This window comes from Mauremys reevesii, linkage group 5 (assembly GCF_016161935.1).
Source record: "Mauremys reevesii isolate NIE-2019 linkage group 5, ASM1616193v1, whole genome shotgun sequence".
In the NCBI taxonomy this organism is placed as follows: domain Eukaryota; kingdom Metazoa; phylum Chordata; order Testudines; family Geoemydidae; genus Mauremys; species Mauremys reevesii.
In genome coordinates, this window is record NC_052627.1 from 90,471,496 (window position 1) to 90,485,105 (window position 13,610).

Below are 13,610 nucleotides of genomic sequence, written 5' to 3' on the forward strand. Positions count from 1 at the left end.
CTCTTCACATTAACCTCCTCGAACTCAGAGTGATCTGAAATGCTTGTGCTCACTTTCTTCCACTGATCAGTAATATGCACATGAAAATTATGAGACAACATAGTGTGCATGTATTACATAAATCATCAAGGGAGTGCCAAATTATCTTCCCAGTACACAGAAGTGCTAAAGCTATGGAATTCGTGCCTTCACCACAGTGTTTTAATATCAGCGGCCTACCTACCACGAGGGCAGAACATAACAGCAGACGGCCTCAGTAACAAGTTCTCACATGACCATGAGTGGGAAATGAACCCAACAGCGCTTCACAGCATATTCTATCAATGGTGAACTCCAGTGATAGACTGGTTCGCTACTTACCTGCACAGGAAATGCCCATTCTATTGCTGCAGAGCGGCCCTCAGGAAACATTCATTAAGGGATGCTCCCCTTCTCCCTAGGGACAAGGCCCTCCTGTACCCCTTTCCCCAGTTTTCTCTGCTGCTGAACGTCCTGATTAAAAAGAAAAAGGAAACATACTGATTGCTCCCACCTGGCCGAGACAGACATGGTACTCGTACCTGATGGAGGTGGCGATGTGTCCACCAATCCGTCTTCAACCCATCCCGTATCCCCTCTCACAGAACGAAGGACAAACTCTCCATCCCAACCTGCAGATCCTCTGGCTCAAGGCTTGGCTCCTTCATGGTTCCAAAACATAGTGAGATGCTGCTCCAGTGAGGTGCAGGAACTGCACTACACAGTAGAAAATCAGCTACCTGACACACTTATCTACAAAAGTGTATTAGGTTTTAGGTTTGGTGCAATTCCAGAAGAATTCCCTGGCATCTTCCACCCTCCCCATGATCTTGGACTACGTACTGTATCTCAAGAGGTCAGAGAGATCCCTCAGTTTGCTCAAAATACACCTTGCGGTCATAACGGCTTTCCATCAGCAAAAGAGGGATACTCTGTTTTTGCCACCCAACTACAAAGAGATTCTTCAAGTACGTAGTGAACCTCTATCCCCAATCCAGACACCCAACTCCAACTTGGGACCTAACTCTACTTTTAAAGAGCCCAACTAGACCACCAGTTGAAACTATAGTCACTTGTTTGCTTACATACTAGTCAATGAAAATGGCATTTCTGGTGGCCATCACCTCAGCAGGGAGAATAGGGGAGATAGCAGCACTAATGGCACCCCTCACCCCCTTCACAGTATTCTTTAAAGATAAGGTTACTCTTATGCCACATCCAAAATTCATCCCCAAGGTGACCTTGTCTTTTCTCAAAAACCAACTGATTCACCTCCCAACCTTATTCCTTAAGTCTCACTGTGATAGCAGGGAAGCTATACTGTATATGCATGATGTTAGGAGAGCCTTAACCTTTTATCTGGACAAGATGAAGGCCTTTAGGAAATCTCCTAAGCTTTTCCTCTCCATTGCAGAAAGGTCAAAAAGTGCAGCAATAGCTGCCCAAAGTCTCTCCAAATGGGTCTCAAACTGTATTAACCACTGCTATCGTGCTCACAGTGTGTTACCTCCCTCCAGAATCTGCACACACTCAATGAGGTCGGTTTCCACTTCTGTCACTTTCCTCGAGAATGTTCCTATCTTTAGAAATCTGTAGGGCAGCAACTTGGGCGTTTGTTCAGACCTTTGCAGAACATTATGTGATTACTGGAGAGACTGCTTCCAGTGCTGTCTTCAGTTCCACAGTGTTATCATCCATAACAGACTCGACTCTGGAGCCCCAACCTCCCATTGGGGGTACTGCTCGGGAGTCACCTATGTAGGGCATTACTCAAAGAAGAGGAGGAAATTACTTACCTTGTGCAGTAACAATGGTTCTTTGATGTGTGTCCCCCTATGGGTGCTCCACAACCTACCCTTCTCCTCTTTACTTCGGAGTTCTCAATGGAGGCTTCATGGTGAAGAAGGAATTGAGGTTCACCTACGCAATCCTAATTAGCCTTAAGGCACAACATGAGGGAGGGAAAGAGCATGTGTGGGCCAAATAGACACTGCTACCAAAGATTTCTGATCAGAAGTGCAGGGACGCAGACACATCTACAGTGGAGCACCCATAGGCACATACAGCTTGAAGAATCATTGTTACTGCACTAGTTGAGTAACTTCCTCATCTGAAGAAGTTTATGGTTCATCATATCAACAATAGTAAGATTTGGAATGTTAACCAACTTTTACTAATCTCTGCTTTCTGACATGCTGTTTCCTGACTGGCTTATTGGAGGCCAGTAATAGATTTTTCTGGCCTCCTTCCTCACCTTCCCCGTACAGTATTAGGGTTTTTGAAATATTGTGATTCAGCAGGTCCAGGAAACAGTGGAAGAGTGATAGAGGGGAGATATACAAGTCCTAGCCTAATTAAGGCCTGGTTCCCTGTAGACTAAGGAAGGTTACTACAGGTTAATTGGAGCACCTATAGCCAATTAAGGCCCTATCAAGATAATAAAAATACCTAATTAAAAAGCCCTGCTTCAGGCAGACAGGGTAGAATGAGGAAGGAGAGAGGACTAGAGTTTGGAGGTGTGTTGCTGAGAATTGAAAGACCAGAGAACCAGAGGGAGACCCTGCCCCAGGAGAGCAGGAAGACTCCCTCCCCCAGCATCAAGGATCTAGGGTAACCCTACCCAAGGGGGAAGATGGTAAGAAACCCGCAAGAATTGAGAGGGGCTGGGGTTCAGAGTGAGGAGCAAACCCAGACCCTTTCCCTGCTTCCCTCCTCTACCACCTTCCTGGGCCACTAGCGGGGCCCTGGGTGCCCCAAGAGCATGGGTAAGGGGTGGCGTCCTAGCCGCCCCCGCCAAGGAAAGCACAGGACCCACCATACCAACATCAGCCATTTTGTCACAATATATATTATATTAATGAAATTTAGAAATGCTCATGGAGAAAGTTCAGTATATTATATTTCTGCTAAAGACTTTCAGAATGTATGTACTGACTTGTTTTTGTGAACATCAAGATCTATTGTCTCTTGAAAGAAATGTTGATAAAAGTGAAAAGTGTGATTTGTAGTAACCCAGTCCATGTACTTCAAGCCTTCTTCAAGTTTCTCCTTAAAACACACTTCTTTATGAAGCCTATAAATTCTAGTCCTCACTTCAAAGAAACACACAAAAATGATTCCTGAACTTCAAATAAGTGAGCATTATTAACCAGTAAAGTCATGCAATTTTACTGCTGGTAACCATTGTCGTCTTCTCTACCTCTTCTTTCCCTTGATTATTATCTGGCAGGGAGCCAAGATATTGTTTGTCTGTTCAATGTCATGGCATATATGGCCGTGACAGGATGTCAGCATCTCTTTGGGGAGAGGCAAGACAATTCTTCTGACTCATATTGGTTTATGATGGAAGCCAAATTAGATGGAATTCTTCAGCTCCAAGACAGACTACAAGGTTTACGTCCCTTTGAGTAGGAGGAGAGAACTAAGGGAGGGGCAGAAGTGCTATGCAGGGAGAAATCCTAGGAAGAAGCCAAGCTCAGGAGAAAACTTTTTGGCTAAGGTTAATTCTGTTGTTTAAATTAATACAAAAGGCAAACTGCAGAGTGGGTTTGGACATTAACCATATATATTTGTTTGGGCTGTATTCCAAGAGCACTTTGAGGACTCTGCCCATTTCCAGTGGCACTGCAGGAATAAATTAAATATATACAGTAAGACAATAAAATCTTGATGTTCACCTCAAGAGAAATATCTGCTAGATACTCCTTTGCTTTCAAACTGACAAAAGCATACAAAATAATCGATAGTGTGCAGTTAAATACATACTGTATACATGTAATTGAGGGGTTTTTGTATTGAGGTTTTTTTCTTTTAAAATTAAACTTATATTCTGAGTATTAAACACATCAGCTTTCTGGGTTAAAGCAATGAAACATAAACTTAAATTATTATAGTTCTTTATAAGGAAAGGAAACAAATAAATTAGGGATAGTGTTTCACAGGTGATAGTAACTGCATTTTAATTTTTATTAACAGAATAAAGATCCCAAAATGTCCCGAGTTGCACTGGAATCTCTCTATAGATTACTCTGGGTTTATGTTATTAGAATAAAATGTGAAAGCAACACTGTAACACAAAGGTAAGTTCCTTATGTAATTAAAACTATTGTGAGGCTGTTTTAATGAATTTAAAAGTCAAACATATTTTAATTAAAATATACTCTCTAGGGCAAACCTTTTTGTAAAGTTGTGTGGATTTGTTCCTAACATCTGTTTCTCTAAATTTTTGTAGCCGTCTCATGAGCATTGTATCAGCACTTTTCCCCAAAGGCTCACGTAGTGTGGTCCCTCGAGACACACCTCTAAATATATTTGTGAAGATTATTCAGTTCATTGCTCAGGTAAGCTCCCTCCTATAATATGTTTTAGATGGAAGTCTGAGAGTCCACTAATTAATTTGTGGGAAAAAAATTAAGATAAAAGACCGAGTCCAACCCTGACATACTTTCATTGAAACCAGTAGAGGTACATATAAGGAATGAAATTAGACCATAAACTTATAAGAAAGTAACCAAATTTAAATTCACTACACAACCCTGTCATTCACAGAACATCATGCATCCTGTGCAGTCACTGAAGCAAGGGTCTTATGGTGTGTGATTAAAGACTGCATTATAGTGTAACCTTAATTCTGGCATTTCCTGATGTTTGAGCGCTTGATTTTGCAGCTTTAATGTTCTATTAATGTAGTTTTTTTATGTACTATAGTACAGTGCAAAGAATGCTGCAATAAAGTAACTGAGACAGTTACTCCATAGGAATCATTAGCAAAGAGGAATATTTTTTATGACGTAATTATAAGCTAGTAAGACAATATTCAGTTTACTGGCTTTGTGTATGTGCTAATACAAAGTGAGTCTGATGTAGGCATGTTTTTCTTCATAGGAACGCTTGGATTTTGCAATGAAAGAAATAATATTTGATCTTCTCAGTGTTGGAAAATCACCTAAAACCTTCACTATTAATCCAGAGGTAAAGTCACCTGAAGAGCTATTTATTTGTGAAACAGTGTACAGATACATAGCAAAGAATGTTAAAGAGTAAAATGTTAAAGAGTTAAACATACTCAGGCAAAGTGGTCCACCTGTGGGCCTCCCAGTGCTACTACTGAGCCTGCTGTAGTTCCCCCAACTGAAGTAGAAATGTTCACACATACACTGAGTCCCTGACCAACATCTATACCAGTAATTCTCAAACATTTGTATTGGTGACCCCTTTCACATAGCAAACCTCTGAGTGCGACCCCCCCCCATTATAAATGCTGGATGCAAAGCGGGGTTTGGGGCAGAGGCTGACACCTTGTGACCCCCCACCCCCCATGTAATAACCTTGCGACCCCCTGAGTGGTCCCGACCCCCAGTTTTAGAACCCCTGATCTATACTATCTGAGGCATTCAAAACAAATCATTATTTTCATATGACTATTGCCTTGTTTTAGAGGAAGAGAGGGTAGAGGTAGCCCAGCACAAAGATTTAACAATTGTGACTTCCTCCAAAAGAGGTAATGGGAAATGATGGGAAAATTACAATGAATAAGTATGCAAAGAATGAACTGTTAGGGGAGCATGTGAGGATGGGTTGGTCCATATGTCGAAAGAGTGCAGTGTGGATCAAACCAAAGAAACAGCTGTAGCTATGCCGTAGTGTTTTTTCAATTCTGTCCAGTAATAGCTGGGGCAGGAACTAGATAACATTTCACTTGTTTCCATAAAAAATTAAAAAACAAACATGGAAGTGTGTGTGTAGGTGTTTACTATAATTAGCATCCTTTTCTCAGAGAAGTCCTTCTCAGCCCTTTTCAGTTTAGTATGTAGGAAAGCCCCAGTCTTGCAGTTCTTTGAGTTCAGCAGCCTGTGCATGAGCAATGAATTGTGAAATTAGAGCCTTAGCAGGTAACATTCTATATACTTTGATATCTGCCGGGAGCATGTTACTCTATGAGGATTCACGTCAGTAGTAATCATTTAGAGCTCTGTCCTTCAAGTTATTGACTCCCTCTTAAGAGGTGCTGAGCTGCTCCCAAATCCCATTGACTGAATCAGAGCTGAGGAGGTGCATCCCTGGATCAAACCATTTTATCTTACTACTATAAATATTCTAAAATGTAACATTTAAATATGTCTACCATATTAGTGCTCTTTTGATCTGTCCCTAAAGAAAGGACAATGAAATACCTATTAATGTTTATTTTGCACCTCCTATACAATGTTGCAAGTTTGCAATTCCTCCTGGTTTCTAATTCCTTTGTTTTCCCTTCCTTCTACCATTGAAGCGCATGAATATAGGCCTTAGAGTCTTCCTTGTGATAGCAGACAGTTTGCAGCAGAAAGATGGTGAACCACCAATGCCAACAACAGGAGTTGTTCTTCCCTCAGGAAACACTCTGCGTGTAAAGAAAATTTTTCTCAATAAAACTCTGACAGATGAAGAAGCTAAAGTTATAGGTGAGTGGTATTCTTTTGCAAGAACAGGTTAAATATACACATTCATAATTTGTGATACTGAAGCAGTATTTTTATGTGGGGATTGGTTTTATATTGTAATTAAAAAAATTTTTTTTATAAGGTGTCTAGTACTGGTGAAGTTTTTTTTTAAATGTTCCCACATATTTACAGTAGAAACATGAAGTCTGGCACATAAAACCCTGGCCCTCCATCTAGCAGTGCAAAGCACCCTGAAAATTGTCCCAATGAGTCAGCTGGGCATTCCCTTGATGTAGGGAGCATTCTGGGGCAGCCCTAGGAGAAAGCAAGGTGACAGGCCACAACCACTGTGCTCCGCTGATTCCTGGCTGATGGAAGGATAGGCTGTAGACCAGGGGTGGGCAAACTACAGCTGGGGGCTGCATCCAGTCCTCAAGTTCCCGCCAAGGAGCAGGATTTGGGGCTTGCCCCACTCTGGTGCTCCAGCCGGGGAGCGGGGTAGGGGGCTTGCCCCATTCTGTGTGGCTCCCATGCATAGGGGCAGCCGGAGGCTCCACACGCTGCCTGTGCCCCAAGCAACACCCCCGCAGCTCCCATTGGTCGGGAACTGCCTGGCTGCGCCTCCGCATAGTAGCCAGAGGGGGGACATGCCGCTGCTTCTGGGAGCTGCTTGAGGTAAGTGCTGCCCAGAGCCTGCGTCCCAACCCCCTGCCCCAGCCCTAATACCCCTCCTGCGCTCCAAACCCCTCATCCCCAGCTCCACCCCAGAACCCACACCCCTAGCCGGTGCTCTCACCCCCTCCCACACCTCAACCCCCAATTTTGTGAGCATTCATGGCCCACCATACAATTTCCATACCCAGATGTGGACCTCAGGCCAAAATGTTTGCCCACCCCTGTTGTAGACTATAGGCCACTCTTAAATATGCTGGGGACCAAAAATGCCTCAGGGTCAAAGAAATAGAAAAAGTGCTTAGTCACTTCCTTCCATTTATTTCCTCTTGTTCCTCGAAAAAGAATTGTATACTTTTATATAACACATCCCGTTTAATTTTAAAAAAGGAAAATTTTGTCAGTTAAAATATGGTTCAGTTAAAATTAATTTAGTATATGATTTCTTATCTTTTGTACAAGAAGATACTGGTCCTAAACCAAGTAAGTAGTGATCAAATAAGAGACAACTAAAGTGAAAATAAAAATTTAAAAATACCGAGTTGTGAAAGAGGTGACTTTGAGTGCTTTACTTCTTCAGGAATGTCAATATACTACCCTCAAGTAAGAAAAGCACTAGACAGCATTCTTAGGCATCTGGACAAAGAAGTTGGGAGACCAATGTGCATGACTAGTGTACAGATGTCAAATAAGGAACCTGAGGACATGATCACGTATGTAGCAAATTATAATTTAATCATCCTTTCATATCTTTGTAATTAATTTTTTGTACCTTACAGAAATTCAGATATCAATTTATTAATCAATTTAAACGTGTTTAGGTTTAATTTAATGCTAGGATACTTAAAATTTGTCCACAAAGGATATGATAGATTAATTATGAAGATTTGAGGTTGACTCCCTAACATTGAATGGAACTTTGAAAGCATATGTGTATTTAATACTGAAAATACCATAAAGGAGGCTCCCTGTGATTCTGTTTTGTGTAAATTGATTTTGTAGGGGGGAGAGAAAACCTAAGATTGATTTGTTTAGAACTTGTATTGCTGCTATTCCAAGACTGATTCCAGATGGCATGAGCAGGACTGACCTTATTGAATTACTAGCAAGGTAAGGAAAACTTAAATCCCAGTTTTAATCAAGGTCCTAAAAAAACAAAAAAAGCTTCAGGCAGTATTTCAGAAACCCAAGGCCAAAAACTATTGTGAATATATTATTAGATACTAATATTCCATTTGCACAGAGTCTGATTTTTTTTTTTTTACACTGTGACATGTATTGTCAGCAGACCTAGAAAAGTAGCAGAGTAGATTCTAAAAGAGAGAATCTTGCACACAAGAACAGACTTACAATTTTTCATATATGGCCTCTCTTTAAAAGTTCATATTTTAGTTACTTTGCATTTTGTACAGGACTCTTCTTTCATTCACAGCTGCCATCTTCTTTTGCTGATCATACTGTGAAGGCATTGTGGTTTGACATAATCAAATTTGCCAAATGTCAGACAAAATTTTGAGGGAGATTTGGATTTTGTTTCTTCGATATTTCTTTTTCTCACCCTTTTCTACTTATTTCCCACCAACCCTGTCCATATTCCTCTCATTATGACTTCCCTGATCCTGCATGCACACATAGTTCCATAGATTGAAGGAGAGGAGTGGACTATCAGCATTTGCAACTCTGTTAGAGCACACAAAGTCAGGAAAGGGAGCTGAGCTACGAGCCAAGGAATTTTCATGTATTAACATGAAAGAAGATAAATCCCTCTAATGCTTTCCTAACAAGCTTTATGAAGAAAGGAGAGAGGAACAAGTTAGTTGAAATGGCCTGAGCAAGTAGTATTGGACAGGTGGAATTAGCGGGAGATTTGGGGGCAGAAGAGGGGGAAGGACAATGTCTGGTGGGAACCAGGAGTAGAGTTTTAAATGTGGGTCACGTCTGCTTTAATGTCAGAGTCTTGGCAGGACTACAGTATAGTCTATGGCTATGGAATAATTTTGCTGATGTTTGTTCCTGGTTTTGGAGTCAAAGAAGATGGTGTTGTGAGAAAGTAAAAACTTTTAAAAACACAAGTATTTTTTCTAATTATCAAAAATGTCATTAAAATGACCATATCATAAATGTATGGATGTATTTGATAGTATAATGTTTGATAAGTGTCTCCTAGCTTAAAAAGCTGAGCCATATTTTCAAAAGTGCATACTAAATTGTACACTTGTTCTTTGCACATGCCTGAAATGAGCCGCAGTTTACACATGAACATAGCTATTTATTTAGAGTACATTCTGTAGGGGAAAAAAGCACTCCACACCAAAGGATGTCCATCCAGAACTTTGAAATATTTGCAGATGTTGTTCAGGTATGTGCAAAACTGCATACTTGAAAGTATGGCCCATTCTCTTCAAATTATTTGATTACCCTCTTAATTAGTTAAAGCCTACTGCTTTGAACTGCTGTAGCAGTACACCCTGCTGTTGTTAATCCAGATGTAGCTTCAAATGGATTTAGAGCTAATGGTTCAGGTACGAGTCATGTATCCAGGCTGGGAGCATAGCTAGCTCAGCCTTCCAACACAGGGATGCTTCATATTGTGCGGTCAACCATATAAATTGACTTCACTTTATAACTGGTAAAAGGCCTTTGTCCAGTTGAGAATGTGAGGATTTGAAAGAATGGTGAAGTTTTTTAACAATGCTGTACACTCTCTTAACAGGCTGACAATTCACATGGATGAAGAACTGCGTGCCCTCGCTTTCAATACTCTACAGGCATTAATGCTTGATTTTCCAGACTGGCGGGAAGATGTTCTTTCAGGATTTGTTTATTTTATTGTGCGTGAAGTGACTGATGTCCATCCAACGCTTCTTGACAGTGCAGTAAAGATGTTAGTGCAGCTAATAAATCAATGGAAACAAGCAGCCCAAATGCACAATAAAACCCAAGATTCTCAGGTATTGTAATGCTGCATGAAATTCTTACATTACCAATTCTATGTAACTGAACAAATTTCCTGTGAAATTAAAACACTTTTTTTCTCTCTTAAATTCAGTTTTTAGCAATTCGCTTTCCTAATCTGATTCATAACTTTTTTTTTTAATTGTAATCTGTGCAGTCATAGGACAGCCCCTCCTGCAGCAGGCCTCAGCACAGCAGGCATACTTGCCTCAATTTCTCCTTTCAGAGACCCTGTAACTCCACACTAGGCTCGCTTACCTCAATAAAATACCCCTCCTTAGGCCTAGTTTATTACAAAATGTGCAGATAGTCCAAACTATAAATCCCCGAACAGCCCATTTATCACCCCAGTGCAAGTATTTAAAATCCCAAGACAGCTTGTCTATTGACGTAATATGTCACATTCCGGCATTCTCCAGCATATGCAGACTCTTTCTTGGTTCCCTTCTGTCCCTCTGCCTGGACAGCCACCCCATCCCTTCCAGCTGGTGTGCAACCCTGTTCTTCCCAGAGGGAATGCCCCTGGCCCCTCTGCTGGGAGATCATCCTTATCAGGAGAGCATCCGTCACTCTCCATGGTGCTTTCATTATTCCCCTGGGGTCAGCTGTTTGGCCTGGGAGATATTGGTGGGTAAGCTCCTCCATTGCTCCCCTGCCTTAAGTCCGCTCTGGCCCTCTGGCTTAGACATCAGCAGGTGAGACTTTCTTTTTCTTCCTAGTCTTAGCCCCCTCCATGGCCATGGCTCTCTGGCTTGGGTAGGTCAGCCAGCAAACCACTCTTGCTGCTCTCTTGTCTTCAGCCTTTTCATAGGAACCAACTGCAGCTTCCTCCTAGGACCTTCCACAGTCCCTCTGACTCCCACACAACTCTCACCTGCCTTTTCCTGACTCTCAGATAGTTCTGACTCACAAGGTTTCTCTCTGTTGGTTCTCTTCCCTGTAGGGCCCAGGTTCCCTCTTGTCAATCCAGATGAGGAGAGCTGGTGTATCACAGGAGCACTAGCCCTGCTCGCTCTTAGAGGGCCAGTGTCACCCTGGCATATGCTTATTCTGTTTATATTATAGAGATATATTTTTGTATATACACTTGTATCCTCATATTTGTTGCTGAATTTTGTGTTTATTTAAAAAAAATTATGAACAAAAAAGTCAGAGGTAAAATAGTGCTCGATGTTCCGTACAAAGAAGTCATCTACTGCTTCTTTTTTATGTGAAGGTCTCAGGATGTAATTGGAAATATAATTAATATGAATGAATGAATCGGTTTGAACTAGCAAGAATTTATCTTATCCTTCACTCAAAAGTTTTAAAGTGAACCAAATTCTTTTTGTTGAGGTTGAAAAAACTTGGTAAATTGTTTTAAAAATATTGCATGCCTCTCCACTGGTCTCAGCAGAAAGTGGAATTCCCAAAATTGAACAGGAAAGGTCGTTCCTATGATACTTCTGTTTTGGCTGAAACCAGGAAATGCTAGAAACCTTCTGAGAGTTTAATGTTATGCAACGTTTTAGAACCATTTCTCCCATCAATAATAATTGAACCAATATAGCTCAGTAGTGTTTGCTTTGCTGTTAATTTAATTGACACCTATATAATTTTTTTTAAGCGTGGTGCCTCTAATGGAACTGCCCATACTCTTCCCCTGGAGAGGACCCTTTACTCAAACGTATTTCATATTGTGGAAGGCTTTGCATTGGTCATTCTTTGTAGCACGAGGCCTGCAACCAGAAGATTGGCTGTCAGCATTCTTCGAGAAATGCGGGCTTTGTTCACACTTTTAGAAATTTCCAAGGTAAGAGCTAAGAGGTAGTCATATATAACTGTTCACTGAGAGGGTACTGCTTGGTGTCCTTTCTTGAACTTTGAGATTCTCATGCATCTTATTTATTATTTTTTTTTAGGGTGATGATGAGTTGGCAATAGATGTGATGGACAGACTGAGTTCATCTATTCTTGAGAGTTTCATACATCTCACTGGGGCAGATCAGGTAGGAATATTTTGTGGAGAATATAAAGTTACTCTGCAAATCAGTTTGTCCTCAATTTAATCATATATATCTTTATATAAATATTGATGTTCTTTAAGTGATGGTCCCTATAAGTATTCCACATGTGGAGTGTGCATGAGCACCATGTGCCCGAGTCTGAAAGTGTTTGTTGACAGTGTCTGTTGACCTGCACATATGTAGGGCATCCCCTCATGCTCCCGGCTGATGGTATGATAAATAGCGCAGGTCAGTGCCTGTCCAGTTCCCTCTTACCACCGCATGGCCTGAGTCAGAATCCCTGTTCCTTCCTGCTCTTAGTTTTTGCTAAGAGAGTGGCTATTCTTCATTCAGTGTATATAGTTGTAAATAGTTGTAGTTGTTTTAGTGTAGATAACTACACCAACTTATCAATTTCCCCATTTTGGGACCGTCCCTCCCCTTCCCGGGTACTATGCTCCAGATTTTGGGATTTAAAAACTGCATCTCTTGCCTGCACTCATTCTCTGAGAGCACCGAGCACCAGAGATGTCTTTACTGCCTCGGCGAGGCACATATCATGACTTGCTGCTCCATTTGCAAGTCCTTCCTGCCTGGATTCTGGGAAGCTTGAGAGCTCCACCTCCAGAAGAACTTGATGGAGGAAACCATGAGATGGCACATTTGGATCCAGAACTGGCAGAACCCCCTATATAGTGACAGTCACTGGTGGTGAGTACCCCTCTGACCACCTCACATGCTCTGGATCTGTCGGTACTGAAGACCAAGCACAAGTCCCAGCATAAGAGTAAAAAAACACTCTCCCAGGCAGAAGAGCAGATCCCGATCATGGACTGCTCCTAAGCGCAGCGTTTCCTTCCCGAGCCAGACCAGGTGAGAGGTTGAAAGTGGATCCTGTCAGACCAGTACCCACGCTTCCTCCTTTGGAAGGTAAGGCCAGATGCAAACGGTATCCAACATTACTGTCAACCCTGGAACCCACGCTCATTGGTGAGCTCAGCACCTGTCCTGCAATACCTCTGTGCCTTCTGGACAGGCCAGCCCCTCAGATGTCACCAGGGCTCTCTGACATTTTCATGGGCACACCATGGACTTCTGGCCTCTCTGAGTCTTTCTTGGTGGAGGAGTTGATTATTTCCTATTTACATTCTTCACTCATCTCTGGCCTCCCACTCACCCGTGAAATCTCCACTCCAGCGGATGAATCTTTGTTGCTGCTGCCAGAGAAACCCATCTAATGGCCACACCTCCAGTACTAACAGCGTGCCCCCCTCAACATTGCTGGAAATGTCTTCGGAGTCTGAGGAGTTCTCAGAGCCAGAACCCTCGTTCTCCCCAATGTTATGCCACAATCTGGACTCATGGCCCAGACTGCCTTACCCCGCAGTGTATAATCTGACAACAGAGGCTTGGTACCAATACCTGTGGGTCTCACTACATCTGGGGGACACTTCTTTTTCGCCCTACGGCATCCTGGGATCCCCATTGCAGATGCCAGGCACCATCACAGGCATCTGATCGACTGTCTCCTATTCACCCAGCGACACCATCAGTTTAT

At 42.0% G+C, this 13,610-nt stretch overlaps 1 protein-coding gene across 20 annotated transcripts in view; it reads left to right on the forward strand.

Annotated features, from left to right (window-relative positions):
* FRYL (FRY like transcription coactivator) overlaps positions 1–13,610 on the forward strand; it is a 353,094-nt gene that overhangs the window by 189,707 nt on the left and 149,777 nt on the right. For 19 of the 20 annotated variants that reach the window (XM_039539634.1, XM_039539632.1, XM_039539630.1 and 16 more), the window contains 9 exons: positions 3,994–4,097; positions 4,250–4,358; positions 4,903–4,989; positions 6,290–6,461; positions 7,693–7,825; positions 8,115–8,222; positions 9,826–10,063; positions 11,674–11,859; positions 11,969–12,055. In XM_039539634.1, the coding sequence (XP_039395568.1) occupies positions 3,994–4,097; positions 4,250–4,358; positions 4,903–4,989; positions 6,290–6,461; positions 7,693–7,825; positions 8,115–8,222; positions 9,826–10,063; positions 11,674–11,859; positions 11,969–12,055 (1,224 nt within the window). Of the gene's footprint in view, positions 1–2,632; positions 2,654–3,993; positions 4,098–4,249; positions 4,359–4,902; positions 4,990–6,289; positions 6,462–7,692; positions 7,826–8,114; positions 8,223–9,825; positions 10,064–11,673; positions 11,860–11,968; positions 12,056–13,610 lie in introns of those variants that run through there. The other variant, XM_039539640.1, reaches the window with a different exon arrangement.